This window comes from Pongo abelii, chromosome 6 (assembly GCF_028885655.2).
Source record: "Pongo abelii isolate AG06213 chromosome 6, NHGRI_mPonAbe1-v2.0_pri, whole genome shotgun sequence".
NCBI lineage: Eukaryota > Metazoa > Chordata > Mammalia > Primates > Hominidae > Pongo > Pongo abelii.
Genome location: NC_071991.2, coordinates 120412714 through 120435474, shown reverse-complemented (window position 1 = coordinate 120435474; position 22761 = coordinate 120412714). Strand labels below are relative to the sequence as shown.

The 22761-nt window shown below is 34.4% G+C and overlaps 1 protein-coding gene and 1 long non-coding RNA gene across 4 annotated transcripts in view; one reads left to right on the top strand and one right to left on the bottom strand.

Annotated features, from left to right (window-relative positions):
* The window catches only part of SLC13A1 (solute carrier family 13 member 1), an 85807-nt gene extending 82948 nt beyond the window's left edge, over window positions 1–2859 (top strand). For 2 of the 3 annotated variants that reach the window (XM_024249321.2, NM_001132935.1), the window contains 1 exon segment: window positions 1734–2842. In XM_024249321.2, the coding sequence (XP_024105089.2) occupies window positions 1734–1871 (138 nt within the window). In that variant the 3' untranslated portion in view covers window positions 1872–2842. 3 annotated transcript variants of the gene reach the window in all.
* Window positions 1–22761, bottom strand: part of LOC129060464 (uncharacterized) — an 82629-nt gene that overhangs the window by 17394 nt on the left and 42474 nt on the right. The gene's annotated exons all lie outside the window — the stretch shown is intronic.

The following is a 22761-nucleotide window of genomic DNA, read 5'->3' as shown; positions in this document are numbered from 1 at the left end:
TACACCGATCAACCACCAGGAAAAGCAGGGCCTGAATTCAGTTTAGGAATGGGGTGCGCATGACTAATCATAGAATTGTTTTTAAGAGTGATAATCAGAAGTGAGCATGCCATTAAAACTTATGGTCACAAACAGAGAGATGCTGAATGCATTATTAATGCTTTGGAAGAAGGAAAAGAGCACTGAACATGCTCCACGTGACAGCGTAAACTTACAGGTCAACACTAGGATCCAAACTGATCTAGGCAAAAGGAAGAAATATGGTTAAAGAAATCAGCAATCAAAACGACACTGTGATTTTCTAACACAAACATTTATGCACCAACATTTCCTCTGAATGAGACACTGGGTCACTGTCTGACTGATGAAAAAGTATCTTTCTTGTTGTGATTTCAACACCAGGACCTAACATGAAAACACAAGCAAACAATAAGGAAGAATTTCACTGATAAAGCATGCACATTTTTGCCAAACACAAAAGTACGGCAGAATATTCAGTACTTTATAAGAACTGGCTTGAGAATATTCTAGTAGTTTCCAAATCTTCATCACCAGTTTCCAAACCAACCCAAACGATAATATAGCCAAAGTAAATTCAGTGAGCTTCCTATGCAAATACAGTTCCAAGGTAAGTCCCAGCTCCCTTTCTTTCACACAGACTGCTGTTTCTAAGCCCCTGCAACATAAACATTCTAGAACTGTCTCTACACAAAAATAATATGCATTTGGTAAGGAAAACATGCATAATACAATATAAGTAATGCCTGATGTATGTGTATTAGAAAGGATAAAAACAGGATTCTGGGATAAATAAGTGGCTGGCTTGCATGCACAGGAAAGAGGGCATCTGTTATCACCCTTGCTAGATATTCCTCTTTTGCTTCAGGTCTCCATGTTTTAATGCAGAGAATGCAGGAGTAAGCAAACTTTCTCTGTAAAAGGGCAAATGATATTTGAGGCCCTGTGGGGCTATATGTTCTCTGTCACAACTACTCAACTCTGCCATTGTATCATGAAAGCAAAGAAAATATGTAAACAAATAAGCATAGTTGTGGTCCAATAAAACTTTATTTACCAAAACAAATCAAGGGCAGTAGTTTGCCAATTTTTATTTTAATAGACACAAAGCAGCTCTGAGATTGTTTAATGGACTGTGGAATAATGATACAAGAGCTAAAACCATGAGAATGCTAAGAAAGATAATAGACATGGCATAAAATCTCAATAAGAAAATATTGAAGGTTAAATTAACAATTATGTTGAGTGAATATAAAAGATACAGTTGCCATATGGTGTCTGGAATCTTATTTATTGAAATATAAAACCACAAAACTGAAATTCTGCTTTAACATGAAATGGCAGATTTCTAAGCGATTTTCCTCTAATCAGAATTACTTAGGTATATTCCTAAGAGGAACTTCTCCGAGACTCTCCAACTCAATGATGTTTAGTTGGAAACAGATTTTTCTCTTGCTATGAATGGAGAAGAACCCCTGGATTTAAGAAATGATGAGTTAATGGGTGCAGCACACCAACATGGCACATGTATACATATGTGACAAACCTGCGCTTTGTGCACATGTACCCTAGAACTTAAAGTATAATAAAAAATGACAATTTATACTAATCATTTAGGATGCATGTAAATCTGGCATACACTTCCTACAATAGGATACTAATCTCCTATAGGCTTTCTTCTGGGACACTGACATTTATGCTCTTTCCTGTTCAAGGTTAAAGCTGGACTTGGTGTCAACATTGTTGGTGTTGCTGTGGTTATGCTTGGCATATGTACCTGGATTGTACCCATGTTTGACCTCTACACTTACCCTTCGTGGGCTCCTGCTATGAGTAATGAGACCATGCCATAATAAGCACAAAAGTTCTGACTATCTTGTGGTAATTTCTGGAAGGCATTAATAATTGACTGTAAAATGTGGCTCTAAATAACTAATGACACACATTTAAATCAGTTATGGTGTAGCTGCTGCAATTCCCGTGAATACCTGAAACCTGCTGTTATAACTCAGAGTCCATATTTGTTATTGTGGTGCAACTAAAGAGGATCTATGTGCCTTCATCAAGAAGCCCATGTTTGAGATTTTGCTCATGAACCATCTGCAACTTGCTTCATCATAAGAATAATTTATAACTTGACCTTCAAAGAGATTACAGCATTTGTTTCATCTTACAGTTGGAGTTCAATGTAACATTTTAAATGCAATTTATTATTTCAGAAATTTCCCATGAAACTAAAAATAGAAAATAAGATAAACAAGTTAATTCGGTAATTGGATAAATCATTTCTGCAGTGTTGTTCCAGAGAATTTGCTGAGAAATCAAAGCCATGGTCATCTGGTGATGAAGAGAAAAGTTTAATCTAAATGCATTTCCTCATTTAAAAAATCCAATTGGATTATTCTTAATATATACATGTAATATGAAAATTGAAATTGAAGCACTAATTCCAAAATTATGGCTGAATATACTAAATAACAGAAAACTTATAGATAACAATTTATTTCTACTGAACTCTATAGTTAGAGTAATATAATTCATATTTTTATGATATTGGCACACTGAGAAATTCATTTTGTAGAGCTATGGATAAGGCTTGCTATGATTTGCACTATTAGTACAGTATAGTTAGAAAGGAAAGCTGAACACTATAAAACTATTAACATATTTTCGTATATGAGTAACAACTTTGCTTAAGTGTTTATCTTAGTTCAGAAATACATAATGTCATATGTTAAAAATAAAGAGATGTAGAAATCTAAATGAATTATCACTGTGTATACAGACAGAAAAATCACATAACTCTAGTACGTAAACATTGCAATGAAAAAAGGAAAAAAAGAATAAGAATGAAAACTGCTGACATGTTACAAAAGAGAAAAATAAATGATTTAAAATTAAATCAGAAAGAAAAAAACTAAACATTTAAACAAAAGTAGGATAAGAATAGTCTTCTAGAAGTAAGGATGTGAAAAAGAATGGGTTTCCAATTACCCTGATGTGACCATTACACACTGTATACTACAGGTAACAAAATATCACATACACCCCCAAAATATGTACAAATATTATATATCAATAAATAAATTTTTAAAGAGTAAGTGCTATTGGCATTCCAAAATTCAGCAAAGGAAAAATGATCAAAAACAAAGTAAGGTGCACAGTTAGCAAAAGATGCAGATGTTATATCATAGCAATTCTCATGCTAAAAATACAACAAAAGACAAAGCAAAAAATAAACCTTTGCTATTTTTAATCTTCGTTGGCACTTTTGAGATGTTACTGACCTTGTCATTTTTTATTCAAATAAGATTATTTACAAACTTATTCTTGAAACTAAATATAGTAAAGAGGGTTTTAAAAATAATATTTAACATACAAATTATTAATTGGCCATGTTCATTATTTATCTATGTTTATTAATGGGCCAATGCAAAAAATTAATCATTTTTTCAAAGAAAAATTTGTCCATGTAAAGCTTAAATTATAATATTGCTGCTTTGTATAACTCTTCTATGTTTATTCTATTCACTTGTTCCTTTCCCTATCATATTTTACACATGTATTTATAATCTGTAGTATTTATTACATTTCTGCTTTTTTCTAGTCATTCAATTTATCACTGCTGAATTGCATCAGATCATGGATGCATTTTTATTATGAAAAAATAAAATGACTTTTCAAATTATAATGAGTAAGTTTTGGTCTCAATAAAATAATGTAAACATTTCAGCTTGGATAATTTTAATGAATTACTTTCAATAGCTGCTAGCTGAGTATGTGAAAAATAATACTTAGTGAAAATTTGTTTAATTGAGTGATATAGTTCTCTTACCACAGCTTTATGTTTGATATATCAAAAATGACTTAAATGACCCATTTTGCATTTGTCCCATTTACATTAAAGTTCTCAAGTTATTTTAGTTTGAGAGTTGCATACTGTCTTTGAAAGTTTCCAGAAAGCAATTCTAAACAGATGATCAAAAATCCTTTGTCCTCCCACTCTATGGTAGATAGTGTTTTTGTCATTATCCTGATCATTACTTAGAGGTTAACTGGAAATCTTTGTCACTTTGAATTTCAGCATCTTACTTAGGATTGGATCTTGTCTAGATGATAGCAGCAATTCTACTAAGTGACTACTTACTGTCTGTTCATGCAGGCACTTGGAAGGCTGCACTGGCATATGTATATCTTTCAATCACCTCAACTGCTGCTGTACATGTCAGCAACTCTACAGTTCAAACTTCTTTTCTCTCATATGTGTGCAGTATTTTCACCATGGTGTCCAAACCTTTCTTTTTTCAGCCTGGGAGGTACATAATTTTAGACAGTGGTACTAACGAACATTATTAGCAAAAATTGACAAGACGACAGACATCATGGCACATTGATTGTATCTTGACATGTGTACCATGTATTATTATGTGTCAAAGAGTATTAGATATATTATTATATCTCTATCATGGCTAAATATAAGAGTCCTTGTGATGACATTTCTGTTCTAAAATTTTATTGGTTTAGTTAATAAATTTTATTTTATTTTATTTTATTTTATTTTACTTTACTTTATTTTATTTTATTTTGTTAAGGTGGAGTCTCGCTCTGTCGCCCAGGCTGGAGTGCAATGGCGCCATCTCTGCTCACTGCAAGCTCCACCTTCTGAGTTCATGCCATTCTCCTGCCTCAGTCTCCCGAGTAGCCGGGACTACAGGCGCCCGCCACCATGCCCGGCTTATTTTTTGTGTTTTTAATAGAGACAGGGTTTCACCGCGTTAGCCAAGATGGTCTCTATCTCCTGACCTCGTGATCCGCCCGCCTTGGCCTCCCAAAGTGCTGGGATTACAGGCGTGAGCCACTGCGCCCGGCCAATAAATTTTATTTTTGCTTGAGTATGTGGATTTTACCAAATGAAATGTTTTTAAAAAATTTTAGTAGAGGAAAGATTGGATTAGGAATGCAAGAGTAAAACCGAACAAACTGTATCAGTTTATTATTCTAGCATAATCTAAAAAATGAAATAGTTAAAATTATTCTCTGGGGGCAGTATTAATCATGTTATTTCTAGATGAATCAAATTGTTCAGTAAAAACTTACCAGGTAAGTTTTGGGAATGCAAATATCAAAATCCCAGGTCCCCATTATAGAGGCAAGACCATATTAATCTAGAAGTAAACAGTAAAAATAATATATAAGGGAGGCAGAAATTAAAAGGTTTTTCCAAATATGGAATCTCTGTTTGTCTGGAAAGAAAAAACAGGGTTTTAAAAAAGAAATAAAGGGAATTTTCTTACTGATAGTATAGTGGTACAGATATGGCGTGGGATCTTTTTGAAGCTAAATAATAAGAAATATTGGGTAACATAATTGTGTCTACAAGAAAAAATCGAAGTCCTCAGAAGAGAAAGATGAAGCACAAGCAAGAATCCAGAGATTTAAACAAGAACTGAAGGTGGTAACTGCTGATCCCTAGAGATCTCTTAATGGGTTCATAGGAATAGGAGACAAAGCTAGGGTCTAACCAAGTTAAGGGTGGATGGAAACCAATATAGGGTTAGGATCCCAAAGGACTATATTCTTAGTGAGAATGTGAGCTAGGGAAAAATCTCACCATGTAGAGGAAAATATCAGGAGAACTTTCATATTTTGGTTTACACACTAGGTGGAGGAAGCCTAAAGTCTCAATACCAATGTGTGTGTTGGGGGTAGGGCAGAGAACAGAGCACGGGAAAGAGCTGGACTTAATCTGAAACCCTATTTTAAAATAATTTTGAGTTGGTGGTATTCTCAAGTACCTGGGAAAAGAAGGATGACCTTTTTCAATCAGGGCCTTGAAACATTACTAAGGCTAAACTTCATGTGCGATTTTAATCAAAACTTACAAATTATATCAGAACATATTGCACAATGCGCAGGAGCCAAGATAACCAAAAGAAAGAGATGCAAGGTATAAGGGCAACATATGTTAAAATTATCAAATATAGAATATAAAATGAGGATGTATAATGTTTGGAAACATACGTATGGTAAACAGAATTCTAAAAATGTACCCCTAAAATTTCTGTTTCTTGGTTATTCAATCAAACATTAACATAGGTACTGCTGCAAAGGGACTTTACAGATGTGATTAAGGTTAGTAATCAGCTAACATTAAAATAGGGAGAGTATCCTAAATTATACAGGTGTGCACAATGTGGCCAAATGAGCACTTAAATGCAAATGAGGATGACAAAAGAGTCAGATGGGCAAGATGAAACACAATGAGAAGTCAGAGAGATGTGATGCATAAGAAGGCTCAAAGCACCATTGCTGGCTTTGAAGATAAAAGGGACCGCAAGCCAGGGTGTGCAGGAAGCTTCTAGAAGTTGAGAATGACCCCTAGCTGAAACCCAGCAAGGAGACAGAGACCTCACTCCTACAGTTGCATGTGACTGAATTCTGCCAACAACCTTCATGAGCCTGGGAGCAGATTCAACCTAAGAGTCTCCAATAAAAAATGAAGCCCTGAAGACACTGTAATTTTAGCCCCATGAAACTTGTTCTGAACTTCAAATCTACAGAAGTTTAATATAATAATGAGTTTTATTTTCCGCCTATAAATTTGTAGAATTTGTTAAAGCAACAATACGAAACAAATACAAACAACAAACTGTGAAAAGTAACCAAAGAGAACTAAAAAGGTATCAGACAGAAATTTTAGCAGTGAAAAGTATACTAATTTAAATTAAAACCATAATAGGTTAAATAGCACATTATGCAAACCAGAAAAGAAAGTATGTGAACTGGAAGACACATTCCAAAACATTAATGAGAATATAGCAGAGAGAGAGACAAAAGGTGGAACTCTAAGAGGGAGGTTAAGAAAAATAAAATGAGAATGGGAAATGTAACAAATATTTAATCAGAATTCCAGGAATACATGATAAAAAGAATAAAGGAGGCATAATAAAAAATACAATGACTGATAATTTTTTTAATATTAATAGGAGAGTCAGTTTTATCCAAGATTGTGGATTAGAGGCTTTCAGCATGCCTCAGCCACTTGGAAATAGCAAAATAGTACATAAAGATCAACTCTGTGAGCTTTGATTCAGGAAGGAAAATGGCAATTCACTGGAATAGCAAAGGACACCCAAGACCCTGGGTAGGATAAAGTGGGCAAGCAGCCCCCATGATGACATTTGGCTGATAAAAATGAGTGAAGCCCCGGTATGTGGGAGGGGCTGTCAGTCTCCCTCTGTGACTCACCTTTTCACTAAGGATCTGTACAACCCAGGCCAAGGGAGAGCACCCTGTTTCTTCCAATTTCAGGAGCTAATTTGGGGAAAGGCTGAGAGATGAAGAGAGGGAAAGACATAAGGAAAAGCAGCAGGCATTCTCCAAGACCTGAGACTGAGAAAACAATGCCATTTTTAATCCAGGCTCATATAAAGACATCCATCATTTGGAGACCTGGTAGTGGCAGCCACTGCGGGCATTTTCATCTAGGGCCAGAGATTGGAGAACTTGCCCTGGAGTAGTGGAAGGGCTCCCATGTCCAGAACTGAGTGGTGAGTATGGAGAGTGCCCTAGCAGTAGGCACTGAAATTAGGCTCTCTCCCATCGCAGGACTGGAGCAGGAGGAGAATTGCTGAAGACAAGGTTTCTCCTGGTCAGTAAGGCTTGCAGCCAGACTCAGCTTTATGACCTGGAAATGGTCTCCGTGTGCCATTGCTGGGTGCCCAGCCTGTTCTCTTGGTCAGTTGTGGGACAGTGCCCCACCAGCTTTAAGGAGTGGGAAGAAGGAGTCCCCTCTTTCCTGGAGATCTCACCCTCAGTGCAGATTACCCTTAAGAAGGGGGTGGAGTGCAGCCCACCAAAGCACTGGTTCAGAGAAAACATGAGCACAGCACCAGCTGCTGAAGTAGGCATCACCAAAGCCCAGGAATGAACTTGGAGAGGGGGTCATCCCTTGCTCCTTGCCCCTGCACCCCAGTGCACTGCAGCAGACATGACAGCAGCTCTTCAAATTAGAGCCAGGAGGAGTGTGGGCTGAAAGAGGCTGCTTCTTGGGCTTCTCCAATGACTCCATCCATACTTAAAATTAGAAAAAAAATATTTAAAATTAATATGGAACCAAAAAGGAGCCTAAATAGCCAAAGCATTCTCAAGCAAAAAGAACAAAGCTGAAGATATCACCTTACCCAACTTCAAACTATATTACAAGGCTACAGTAACAAAAACAGCATGGTACTGGCACAAAAACAGACACATAGACCAATGGAACAGAATATAAATAATGCTGGACACCTACAACTGTCTGATCTTTGACAAAGTTGACAAAAATAAACAATGGGGAAAGAACTCCCCATTTAAGAAATGGTGCTGGGATAACTGATTAGCCATATGCAGAAGATCGAAACTGGACCTCTTCCTTATACCATATGTAAAAATCAACTCAAGGTGGATTAAAGACTTAAATGTAATTATGAAAACCATAAAACCCCTGGGAGAAAAATCTAGGCAATACCATTCTTGACATAGGACCTAGCAAAGATGATGAAGATGCCAAAAGCAATTGCAACAAAAATAAGAATTGACAATTGGTACCTAATTCAACTAAAGACCTTCTGCACAGCAAAAGAAACTACCAACACAATAAACAGACAACCCACAGAATGGGAGAAAATATTTGCAAACTATCCAAATGACAATGATCTAATATTCAGCATGTATAAGGAACTTAAATCAACAACAAAAAGTGAACAACCCCATTAAAAAGTGGGCAAGGGACATGAACAGACACTTCTCAAAAGAAGACATACACACAGCCAACAAGAATATGAAAAAGTGTTCAACATCACTAATCATTAGAGAAATGCACATTAAAACCACAATGAGATACAATCTAACACAAGTCAGAATGGCTTTTATTAAAAGTCAATAAATAACAGATGCTAGTAAGGTTGCAGAGAAAAGGGAATATTTATATACTGCTGGTGGTAATATAAATGAGCTCAGCCATTGTGCAAAGCAGTTTGGCGATTTCTCAAAGAACTCAAAGCAGAATTACCATTCAACACAGCAATCCCATTATTGAGTATACACCCAAAGAAATATACATCATTCTACCATGAAGACACAGGCACAGATATGTTCATCACAGCATCATTCACAATAGCAAAGACATAGAATCAACCTAAATGCTCATCAACAGTAGACTGGATAAAGAGAATGTAGTACATATACACCATGGAATACTATACAGCCATTAAAAAGAATGAAATCATGTCTCTTGCAGCAACATTGATGGAGCTAGAGGCCATTATTATAAGCAAACTAATGCAGGAAGTGAAAACCAAATACTCCATGTTCTCACTTACGAGTGGGAGCTAAACACTGAGTACATATGGACACAAAGAAGTGAACAACAGACATAGGTGCCTACTTGAGGTGAGAGGGAAATGGTGTGAGGGTCAAAAATCTACCATTCAGGTACTATGCTTATTACCTGGGTGGCAAAATAATCTGTACACCAAACCCCTATGACATGCAATTTGCCTATATAAGAAACCTGCACATATACCCCTGAACCTATAATGAAAGTTAAAAAACTAAAACATAAAATAAATTCCTTAAGAAAAATAAAGAGTGTCAGAAAAAGACCTAGAATAGACATTAAACTTAATAGTGTTCAATATCTACTTCAGCATCCAGTATCCAGTCTGAAATAAGATTAATAATTATAATTAGGGTTAAGGTTAAAACTTTCCTTTTTGATGAAGATTGAAACCAAATGCCCAATAACACCACTTTTATTAAACATTTAACCAGAAACCCTAGATAATGGAGTAAAACAGAGAAATAGAAAGCAATAATAGACAATTCTTACTGAAATGGAAACAAGAAACTATCATTTTTATATGATGTAATTTTCTACACAGAGAATCAAAATTATTATTTTAATGATGTTTCTACATACAATATACAGAACTTAATTGAATTTCTATACAATAGAAACAAACTATTAGAAAATGCAATTTTTAAAAAATGTACTATTGTGCGTAGGAATAAATTTAACATAATGTGAACAAAAATTTTGGCCAGGTGCGGTGGCTCACACCTGTAATCCCAGCACTTTGGGAGGCTGAGGCAGGCGGATCACGAGGTTAGGAGATCGAGACCATCCTGGCTAACACAGTGAAACCCTGTCTCTACTAAAAATACAAAAAAAAATAGCCGGGTGTGGTGGCGGGCGCCTGTAGTCCCAGCTACTCAGGAGGCTGAGGCAGGAGAATGGCGTGAACCTGGGAAGCAGAGCTTGCAGTGAGCCAAGATCACGCCACTGCACTCCAGCCTGGGCAACAGAGCGAGACTCCGTCTCAAAAAAAAAAAAAAATTATGAAGAAAATTATAAAACTTTAGAAAGACACTAAAGAAGGCCTAGTAAATTGAGAGACCTATAATCTCTAAACTTTTAGCTCATGTACCTCCTCCACATTCTCTTGGGAAGGGAAAATAAAAATAGGGTATTATATCTGTAGGCATGGTTACTTGTCAGTTTGTCTTTTAGGTCTTCCAAAATAAAAAAGCTTTAGACAATCTATACATCATGACTAAGAAATATACACTCTTCAAGAAAATACACAAGGGACTAACTCATAAGCACATCAATTACTTTTTAAAAAATTTCTCCAAGGCCTGCTCAATAAGTGAATTATAAATGATGTCTTATAATCCTTACATTAGAGTTCTTAAAAAGGAACTGTAGTTGATTGATATATACAATAACCCCATGATAAAAACACACTGTCATCTGCTTTTCTGAAACAGATAGTTTTTGTTATTTCTTCGATGATGGTTCTGTTCAAATACTTACGCCACCATCTTCTATATATAGTACACGATATTTCCTAAATTGTTTCCTTCATTTTAGCCTGCAGGCAGGAAGACTTTCAGTTCACCTTCTTCTGGTCCATTCTTTTCTTCTTTATTCTTACATTGCAGAAAGCAAAAAAAAAAAAAAAAAGCTCAAGAATAATTTTGAAGTCCTGTTTTCTTTTAAATTGGTTATAACTAGATGAGATACTATTTTCTCCTCCAATCATACTTAAAATTACTAAAGAAGAAAGGGAAACTGAATCAGGGTGGAGTTGAAGTGAGCTTCTTTCTCAGTCTTAAGCAGCAATTGCTCCATAAACTGTGCATCCTCATTCACCGTATTTGCCATTGGAACCATGATGTTGATGAATTGTATCAACATAGACCCACAAATCCTTCCTTCAGCCTGCCCCAGATAAAGCCAAACAGACTTGCTAGCTTCATCACTCAAAACATTGGCTTGAATTTGAAGATCTACAAAGTAATGACCATGTAATGAAGACCTGGCTTACTTAATAGTCTGGGATTATGAGGAAATCTTACGGCTTTATAAACCCACTCTGCTTTGGCTATGTTAACATGTTGTTCACTTAGTAGTTCTTCTTTCACATTTAGAGCAGAAATTTCCCTTCTTCAGTTGTTTTGGTAGTAATCAACATTATATAAATGAAATCCATGTGGCTCCACTGAAAGAGTGCAGGCTTTGGACTCAGAAGACACTAACTCAAGTTTCAATTCCACCATTTATTGGCAGTGAAGCACTGAGTTAGTCAGATAACTGCTCTGAGCCTCATTTATCTAATTTGTGATATTGAATAATATGATTATTTTGCCCTACTCAGTATTCTTCCCTATCTCTTCCCACCATAGAAAGGAAAGTCATTGTTAGGGCATCATATTCCTGTGCATTAAAACTTGAGTGTATACAGCAATTTTACAGCCTTGTATTTGAGTGTCCAAAATGAAACTGTCTTTTATTTCCATATTTTCAAATAATTTCACTCTCAAGCTGCAATTTGGCTTGGTAGCAGAACACTTAATCTAATGAAATCGAAGTCAATTTAGTCATTTCAGTGTTTTAACTGTGATTTCAAACTGAACTTATTCAACTTAGTTTTTGTTTTTTAGGTCCCCTCTCTTGCTCTTTTCTCCTTGCAATGTTCATCCAAGTGCTGTAGACCTTACATATGAAGCTCCCAGTGAGTGAGATACATCTGGTTTTGTGATTAGCAATTGTCCATGGTGGATTCCATTGAGATGTACAATTCCACTGAGATTATCTGAAATATATTATTCCCATGTTTTATCATCCACTTCTGATTCCAAGATCTACTCATGCTTTTTGGCTCATGAAACTCATATCATCCTTGAGATCAACATGTCTTCACCACTGCCACAAGCCCTATTGATCCACCACTTCAAGGGCCTCTGGGACTTTGGATGCTCTGCACCTCTTTGAGGACCCAGGTGTCTTGGGAGGAAAGTGCTTTCTGTTCTCATCTGTGCCTAGATGCTCCTCGCCACTAGCCTACTCTACTGCAGGGCTCCATGCCGTGTGAAAGGGAGAGGGAGCCTAAAGCTTGCATCTTAAACTCAGAGGAGTCAACATATTAATTAGTTCATGGCAAAAATATTAGAAGTAACCATATAGCCAGAGAACAGAGCAAATTAGCTTAGCTCAAATGGGGACCAAAACGATTGTCTGTCTATAATGGTGCCTATAAACACAGGATCTGGAGGCTGACTACCAGGACCAAATCCCTACTTCACCACTTACCTCCTGTGTACCCTTAGATGTGTTATTTGACCTCTATATGTTGCAGTTTTCCTCATTCTTAAAATAGGCTACTAATAGTATAAGAATATCTTCATAGTGTTATGAGGATTAAATAAGTTAATAGACATAAAACGTGGAGCAGTGTTGCCTATAATAAAACTCAATATTAGATAGCAGTCTTACAACTGCTGTGATATTCTTATTCCTTAGTGGATCACACAGAAGTAATTGCCTATATATCCACTAGGCTTGCTAAAACTCTTTCTTCAGAAGGTTATTTAGCCAAAATCTCCTTAAAACTCCAGATAAGTGAATTTTATTTAAGTTAGAAATGTTACTCCTAGTTCATAACCCCTAAGCAGAGATTTCCAGAGGATCATTTAATTTTAATTCATTTCTCCTTGTTTGAGAGAGAACACTGGAAGTAAGAGTGAACATAGTACATATTTAAAAAACAAATCCCACAAAATTCAGCATAAAAAGAAAATATAGGAAAATTTAAACTCTGTATACAAGACGGAACACAAGTTCAATATCTTATTGAAATAATGTGGCATGTCGGTATAGACTGAGCCTCTCACTTCATTAACTCGTCGTTAGTTTTCACTTCAGGGATTTTTAGATAGTTCAAAATTCCCCATGTTTCCAGAGCTCCCTGGAGCATTTTCTGCAAGGTTGTTGATTTATCCCAGCAGCTGTAGTTCTTTACACCTGCTGAGCTGAACCTACCCTTTGACCCCCTCACAGCAGCAAGTCTATGGTGGAGCCACTGAGTTAGACTCCATGCCTTTGTGGTAATTTTTCTGTAAAAAAAAATATGTATTGAAGATTACCAAAATATTGGAAATGTCATGTAGCCTCTACTTTATCCAAAGAAGATCAATTTGCTCTCATATTCATGCACAATAGCCAGCATTTTCATTATTCTTTACTTAGTTATTCTAATTGCTTCATTCTGCCCTTTTTTAAAACTTAGCTCATATTTCTTTCATGACACATTCCCTCTCTTTTTTTAAGCTGTAAATGTTCTTGGACTCTTCAGAAGAGTCAGATGCTGTTTATCAGAGTCTCTAAGAATAGTGGCCTCTTATAATACTCCTACATAAAGAAATCACAAATAGACACCTTTCTACATCTCCATATTCTATGACCTATGAATAAATTTTCAAATGAAGCTTGAAAATGAAATAAAAACCTTACATTTCATGCAATGACTTTTAAACTCCAAGTCATCCTGAAAGAGAATGGGGAGAATTTTGGTGGAAGAAACTTAGATTAAAGGGAAAGAGATGTTTTGAAAACAGCACTTCTGATCAACCCAGATATGGCTGCCATGAAATCTGCTTCTGATTTGAAGAAAGATCTCAGCTCTGCAAAAAATTTTGTATGTATAAGATGTTGGGCTTTCAGACTAGCTTCCAGGGTCTTGTCTTATCTTACACTTCCTGAAAGAGTTTGTGGGCTTTTAGCACCTTAGACAATCTAAAACAAACTGTATACTAGAGTGAAAATTTTTGAGACTAGAACAGGAATCTAGTCTGTTCATGAACTCTAGTCATAATCAATAAATCAACTGGGATAGAAATGACATCTTAAATATTTGAGTCTCCAGATCCATGAACACACTACAGCTCTCTATTTAGACAGTGTTTAATTTTGCTGAGCAGCATTATATAGTTTTCAGCATACGGTTTTGCTCATCTTTAAAAATATTTTATATTTTTGGTGCTATTGTATTTTACTTTTCATACTATTATAAATCATATTGGTTTTTAGCTTCAATTTCTGATTTTTGCTAGAATCTAGGAATACATTTTCATAAATTTATTCTGTATCCTGCACACTTGCTAAGCTTTCTTATTAGGTCTAGTTGCTTTCTTGTAAGTTCATAGGATTTTTCTACATAAACAATGATGTTTCTTTAAATAAAGCCAGTGATACTTCCTCCCTTCCAACCTCAGTCTTTCATTTCTTACTCTTGCCTTAAGACATCCATGCCTTTTTCTTTATTTGAGTAGCAAAGCACTTTTTACCATTAATTATGAATGCTACCAGTAAAATTTTTGTAAAGACTCTTTATAAAATTGAAGCAACTCTCTTCTATTGCTAGCTAGCTGAGATTATTTTTTATCAGAAATGAATGTTAGTATTTGTCAAATGCTTTTTCTGCATCTTTTGAAATGATCTTATGGATTTTTCAGTTTGTTACTGTACTGAATTATATTGAATTAAACCAACTTTGAACATGTTATTTTATGCATACAATTTATATAGTGTTAGGTTTTATTTACTAACATTTTGTGAATAATTTTTACATTAATTTTCAGGAGGGACATTGGTCTATAGCTTTCTTTTCTTGTTTTTCTTTTTTTTATCAGGTTTTTGGTATTAAAGTTATGCTGGCCTCAGAGAATGAGTTAGGAAGCATTCTCTTCATTTATCTTGAAAGGTCTGTATAAAATTTAGATCCTTTGATTTTTATTGAAGTTTGCTTATAAAATAATATGGTTTATCTTGGTAAATATTCTGTGTGTCATTGAAAATAACACATATTCTGCTGTTGGTGGTGAAATATTGTAAAATGTCAATTGGGTCAAAATAGTTGAGAGTGGTGTTCAATTATTCTATGTCCTTACTGATTTTCTATTTGTTCTGTCAATTATTGAGAAAAGTGTGTTGAAATCTTTGCCTATAGTTACAGATTTTTCTCTTCTCCTGGCATTTTTATCAGGTTTGACTTATGATTTTTGAAGCTGTTATTCAGTGTATAAACACTGAAGTTTGCTATGTACTTTTTATAAGTTTATGCCATTGTCATAATGAATTTACCTTGTCATTGCTAATATTCTTCACTTAACATACTTCACCTACATATACTGATATTAGTGTAACTTTTTTAAGTTTTTAATTAGTTTTGGCATGAGTTTTCTTTTTTATCCTTTTATTTTTAACCTATTTGTGTTTTTTTTTTTTTTAAAGTGAGTTTCTTACAGGCAAATGTCTTGCTTTCTCATTTTCCAATTAATTCTGCCAGGCTCTGCCTTTTAATTTGTGTGCTTAGATCATCTACGTTTAATGTGATTATTGATATGATTGCACTTAAACCTACCATTATGCTATTTGTTTTATTTGTTCCAGGCTTTATTTTAAATCTTGCACTGCCAATTCTTTTGGATTAATTGACTTTTTACATAATTTTATTTTATTTTGTTTGTTGACTTACTTGTTGAAATTTTTTTGGTTGCTTGAGAGTTTATAGTCTGCAACTTTAACTTGTTACAGTTTAATTTAAGTAATATATCACTTCATGTATGATATAGTTGGATATTTTTTCCCTTAAATCTCATGTTGAAATGTGATCCTCAGTATTGGAGGTGGACCCTAGTGGGAGGTGTTTGAGTAATGGTGGTGGATCCCTCATGAATGGCTTGGTGCCCTCCCTGCAGTAATGAGTGAGTTATTGCTCTATTAGTTCATGCAAGAGCTGGTTGCTACAAAGAGCCTGGCACCTCCTCCCCATTGTCTCTTACTCCCTCTCTTACCATGTGATATGCCTGCTCCCCCTTCAATTTCCACCATGATTGTAAGCTTCCTGAGGCCTCACCAGAAGCAGATGACAGCACTAAGTTTCTTGTACAGTCTGCAGAACCATGAGCCAAAATAAATCTCTTGTCATTATAAATTACCCTATTTCAGGTATTCTTTTATAGCAATATAAAATAAACTAACACAATGTATAAGAGGCTTATAAGATTCCATTTTCTCCCTCACAATTTTACCCCATCGTCACATACCATGTTTGTATCATAAACCCAAGGATACATTGCTATTGTGTTTTCTTTAAACACACAATTATCTTTTACAAAGATTTTAAAATACAAAAATACCAAAAATCAAAATGTTTTGTCTATTTCCCCTCATTCTTTATTCTCATTGGGTAGGCTTGTTCTTTCTATTTCCATCTTACCTAATTCACGTTCTTTTAGCTTTTGTAAGTGTGAAAAAATTCTCCATTTTGTCTTCATTTTTGAAAGGTATTTTCACTGAACATAAAATTCTAGATTGACAATGGTTTTCCTTAGAAATTTAAAGATGTTCTTTCATAGTCTTCTGGTTTATATGCTTTCTGATAAGAAATGTATTTTCACTCCTTGCTTTGTTTTTCTTTTTCTCCTCTAGATACTTTTAAGATTTTTCTTTTTATCACCGATTTTAAGAAATTTAATTGTGAGGTATCTTGATGTAGTTTTATTTGTGTTTCTTTGTGTTCAGGGTTCCTTAAGCTTTAAGGTATTTATAGATTTTTAAAAATTAAACTTGGAAAAACCTTATTCCACTATTCCTAAAAATGTCCCCTCCCCACTTCCTTTCTTCAGGGACAACTACTATTATACATATATTTGCCATTTGATTGTTCCAGTGTACACTGAATCTCTGTTTGTGCGTTTTCTAGTCAGCTTCGTCTCTGTGTTTCATTCTGGATAGTTTCTACAACTTTAGTCTCAATAGTTAATTCTTCTGCAATGTGTAATCTGCTATTAATTCCATTAAGCATTTTTCACCTCAAATATTTTCAACTCAAGAAATTTGACTGGGGTTTTAATGTTTATTCCTTGTATGATTCTAAGGTCTCACATTACATATTGTAAATTATAGTTAAAAAAACATGCAGATAAAGGTTGGGACAGAAAATGTCAAAGGGGTAGCACTGCTGATAAATGGGCTCATAGAGGTACAGTACAACATTCCAGCTACACCTGAACTTTAATGAGCCAAGAAGAGAAATGCAACACTTTCTGCATGTGAAGGAGTGTCATTGAACCTCATTTTCCTGTCCCTATTTTTATTCTTTACAATCCATCTGTTTTTAATTCCTATTATCTAAATGGCTGTTGGAGTACCTTTTTAAAACACTCGGAATGTCAGCATGTGAACTGAAAGATGCATCGTACCATAATCGCATTTTCTCTGGGAATTTTCACATTGTTCATTTTTATTCAGGCCTGATTAAGTGCCTCCAAAGAGACAAAGTGACATTATCTGAATTAACAAAGTAGTCTTTGCCAGCATTACTTCTAACTCATTTCCATGAAGAAATGTCAGCTTGTGAATTAGGAGACTTTACACAAATCACTTGTTGACATTTTCTAATCTCTCTTTTTATTCTATTAGAAAAAAATATATATAACAAATGATGAATTAATTGTGCTTGTTCCCAATTATTACTCCAAATTTCTATGAATATGTATAGCATTCTCAGGAGAGTTGGAAAATCAGCTATTTCCCCTCATTCAGAAGTTAGAATTAGTCATGGGCTGATTGAATCAACTGTGCAAAGCATTATTTAAAAGCAAGGCTCTGATGGGTTCTAGTTCTTCATGAAAACGCACCACTGTAATAAATATTCCATCCACTCTAAGGAAAAAGAAAATCAAAATTGACAGTGGTCTTCTGCAGAAGACCATTTATTCCACATTTTCACTTTATGAGTGAAATAAAGATATTTGATTATGAAAAGCATATTGATCAGTTGATTCTAACGAAGTTGTGAACAAGTTATTTTGAAGGTTTGAGTGGAATTGTGAAAGCCTGGGGGTGGGAGTGGAAAGGTAAGATGAAGAGAGATTTCTTAAAAGGGTAGAATAGAAAGATCTTTATATAATATTATCTGACATTATATTACATTTAGGTTATTTGCTAGAGTAGTATTGTCTAGTATAAGATTAGGAAAGTCAAAAGTAAATGCCAAGAGCCTTGCTCTGGAGTTAAAAATACCAGGGCTTGAATATTGTCGTTTTCTAGTTGCATAACTTTGGCCCAATATTTAATTAAATTTTTAAAGCCCCAGTTGCACTGTCTGTAAGATGTCATAATAATAGAGCCTACCTCATTAGAATTATCAGATATAATACATGTGTTTAGTTTTAGGACTCACTTTAAAAGAGTACTATCTTGTTATTTTTTATAAGATGTGTTTTTGCCTACATGGATCACTGATTTTATGTAAGAGAAGGATTAAGGATTCAAATCCTTTTTAAAATCCTGTCGATAATTTCTTTCTTTAATTTTTTATTTTTAATGTTTAATTGACAAATAAAGATTATATATATTCAAGATGTACAATGTTATGGTTTTAAATACATATGCATTGAGTAATTATTACCACCATCAAATTAATTAACACATCCATCACAGCCCATGCTGTACACTAGATCACCAGAACTTGATCATTTTGCAACTGAAAGTTTGTGCCCTTTGACAAACATCTCCCTATTTTCCTCACCCCCCCCCAGCTTCTGGTAACCACTGTTCTACTCACTGTAGTTATGAATTCAATACATTTTTAGATTCCACATATAAGGGAGATCATCCAGTCATTAGCTTTCTGTGTCTGGCTTATTTTACTTAGCATAATATATTCCAGGTTCATTCATATGTTGCAAATGATATAATTGCCATTAGTTTTATGGCTGAATAGTATTCATCCATTAATAGAATTTAGGTTGTTTCCAACTTTGGGTATTGTAAATAATGCTGTAACAAACATGGGGATACAAATATCTCTGAGATACTGATTTCATTTCCTTTGGATGTAAACTTAGAAGGATTACTGAATTAGGAGGTGGTTCTAGTTTTAATTTTTGAGGCACCTCCATACTGTTTTCCATAATGGCTATACCAATTTACATTCCAATCAACAGTATATGTGAGTTCTCTTTTCTCTATCCCCAATATTTGTTATCTTTCTTTTTTTGATAATAGCCATCTTAACAGGTGTAAGGTAATATCTCATTGTAGTTTGCTTTGCCTTCCTCTGATGATTAGTAATGCTGAGCACCTTCTTATATATCTGTTGGTCACTGTATGTCTTCTTTGAAAAAAGTGAATATTCAGGGTTTTTTGCCCATTTTAATTGGGTTATTTGTTTTTTAATTTTTTTGTGTGATTGAGTGAGCTCCTTATATATTTTGAATATTACCCCTTATTAGATATATGAATATATCACATTAATAGACTGGAGGATAAAAATAATATGATCATCCTAATAGATTCAGAAAAAGCATTTGAAAAAAATTCAATATCTTTTCATAACAAAAGCTCTCAACAAAATAGGCATAGAAGAAATGTATCTCAACATAATAAAGGTCATTAATCACAAGTCCACAGATAACTTCATACTCAATGGTGAAAAGCTAAAAGTTTTTCCTTTAAGGTTAAGAACCCTTGCCAGTTCTATTTAACATAGTGCTAGAAGTCCTAGCCAGAGCAATCAGGCAAGAGAAATAGAAGGCATCCATCCAAATAGAAAAAGAAGTTAAATTGTCCCTATTTACAGACAACATAATTTCATATATAGAAAACCCTAAAGATTTCACCAAAAAATGTTAGAACTAATAATCAAATTTAGTAAAGTTACAGGATACAAAATCAATGTACAAATTGTTGTAGCTTTATATACTAACAAGCTATCTGAAAAAGAAAGTAAGAAAATGATCTCATAATAGCATCATGATTAAAATATTTAGAAATAAATTTAAGAAGGTGAAGGATTTGTACAATAAAAACTATAAGATACTGATGAAAGAAATTAAATACATGAATACATTAAATGGAAAGATATTCCATGGTTATTTTATTCAACACTTCCTCAGAAGCCGATTAGGGCCAGGGATAAGTCCTGGTGCTCAGTAACCCCGTGCAGTGTTCCCAGCTACCTCCCTCTTCAGTCCTAGTGTCTGCATCATCTGTCCATTTACTTTCAGTGTTTTTTCTCAACAGATCTGTTGGAAATAAGCCAGTTTACTCGATATTTTGGTCTCTCTCACTGGAAGAGGCTCTTCCTGGCTGTGTCTAGTTAGCCACCTTGTTTCTCTTACAAATTAATTTTAGACAATGTCTTCTGACCACAATGTGATGAAATTAGTGCTTAATGGCAAAAAGATCATTCAAAAGAGCCCCCATATACTTTGAGACTGAAAAAAAATTCTAATAAGTTTTAACACAATGTGACTTGTATATTGTAGTTTTTGTGTATGTTACATATGTTGTATATATTATTCATTAAAATCAACTGTGATCAAAGCATTTATTGTTACCAACTACATATGGTTATATTCAATATGTATTTTTCTTTTGTACTACATTTGTTCAAGTCTCATTTTATGTCCTTTAATAAGATGCTGAAGTTTTATTTTTATAGTTATCATGCTTATTTTATGTTACTAATGTTATCATTGGAAGAATAAATACTTTTGAACTGTGTGAGTTACTCTTTCTGTAGGATTCCATATAGAGTTCAACCAATTTGCTATACTTAGTACATGCCTCCTTTCACTTGTCTTAACATGACTAAGCCCTGTCATCCCATCTGTTCTTGTGGTGAGAAGCATGTGTCACTTATTTTTATTATTCATATTTCTGTTCTTATTCAGATTACTTATTCTTTTTCTGACTTTGAAAAGGGGTTACTTGAAGAACATTTACTAGACACATAGAATGACAATTGTGCATCATGCATTGCTGTAACTGGTATTGGTATTTTAGAAAAATATATTCCTCTTATCATTGAATGAGATTTTTTCCCTGATGTTCCCAATCAGCAACATGAAGTCTTCTGGACTGAGAAGAATGTACTTATGCTTTCTTCACTTGGTTAGTCACAAGATACTTATTAGATTTAAAGCAATATTGGAACATAGCCTTAATAAAAATAGTAGCTCATACTTATTGAGTGCTTATTGTGCAGCAGGTATGGCTCTAGGGGATTTATATAGATTTACTAATATAGTTTGGATGTGGATATTTTATTTCAAAGTAATCATAAACAGCATTTTACACTTCTTCCTACAGTGAGATAAGCTTGCTGTTTGTCTCACTAATTTGTTTAAGGTGGAAAAATTGGTTTAGTTCAGATTAAGTGTTAGGAGAGTTAGTGATAAACAAGTTTTCAGCATTTTCCTCTTGCCCTCATTATTATGATTAAGTTAAGATTGCCACAACACATTAGAATAGCATAATTTCAGTTATTATTTGCATAGGCTATGGAAAAATATACAAAGTCAGCCAAATGTAATTGATTATTTGGCCTTTAATACACTTAAACTCTTGCCATTGACTATAAGAGATTATAAATGATTCTTCCATTTTTAAAAATCTCCCTTCTCTGTTCATTTGATGCTATTTATGAAAGCTATATTCACTGCCTTTGCATGCTTAGTTTTCACTATTGCTTAGATAAATGAGGGGAAATTACATATACAGTTCTCATATACTCTGTGGAGACAGAATCTGGCCTTATTATGTTTTCATAAAAACTTATGTCTCCTGTAGACAATTATTTCCAAATGTCAGTAGCTATTCACTTACACTTCATTTTTTAGCTCCATAGTGTATCTATAGGTCACAGAATCAAGAAATTCAGATTTTAACTCTCTTTTGACTCAAACTCTTTAGGCTTGCCTTTAATCTTCACCTATTCTGGGCAAAAACTCCATCTGTATAATCACTAGATAGATAAGTGTTTGCCCTCAGGCAGGATTCTACCCCACTTCTATTCCTTTGAAGTTTCATGATTAGAGCAGGGATACTACTACCACCTCTTACTGAGGGAAAGAAGTAAATAAAATAAACAAAACATACAAGCTTTTAATATGCACTGAAATAGTTTATTTCAGGAAATTCTAATTTCTGTTATGTATTCGCTTTGAAGAACTAGCTTGCTAGTTAGTCTTTGAATGTTCATGTTTCATTTTTCCTCTCCCTTCAATATAAATCAGCATTATTTGGCATTTTAGCATTATTGGCATTTTAGTCCAGATAAGTCTTTTTTTGTGTGTGAGGAATCTATCCTAGGCATTGCAGGATATTTAGCAGCAGCAGCCCTGGCCTCTACCCACTAGATGCCAATAGCAGCCTCCCTTCAGTTGTGACAACCAAACATAGCTATGGACCTTGCCAAATGTCCCATTAGAGGCAAAAGTACCTGCAATTGAGGACTACCATTTTATGTTATATGTAATTGCAGATATTTAATTATAATCATAGATAATATTAATCTAATATTTAGAAATAAATAATTACAGAAAGCAAAGGTAGTTATTCTTACG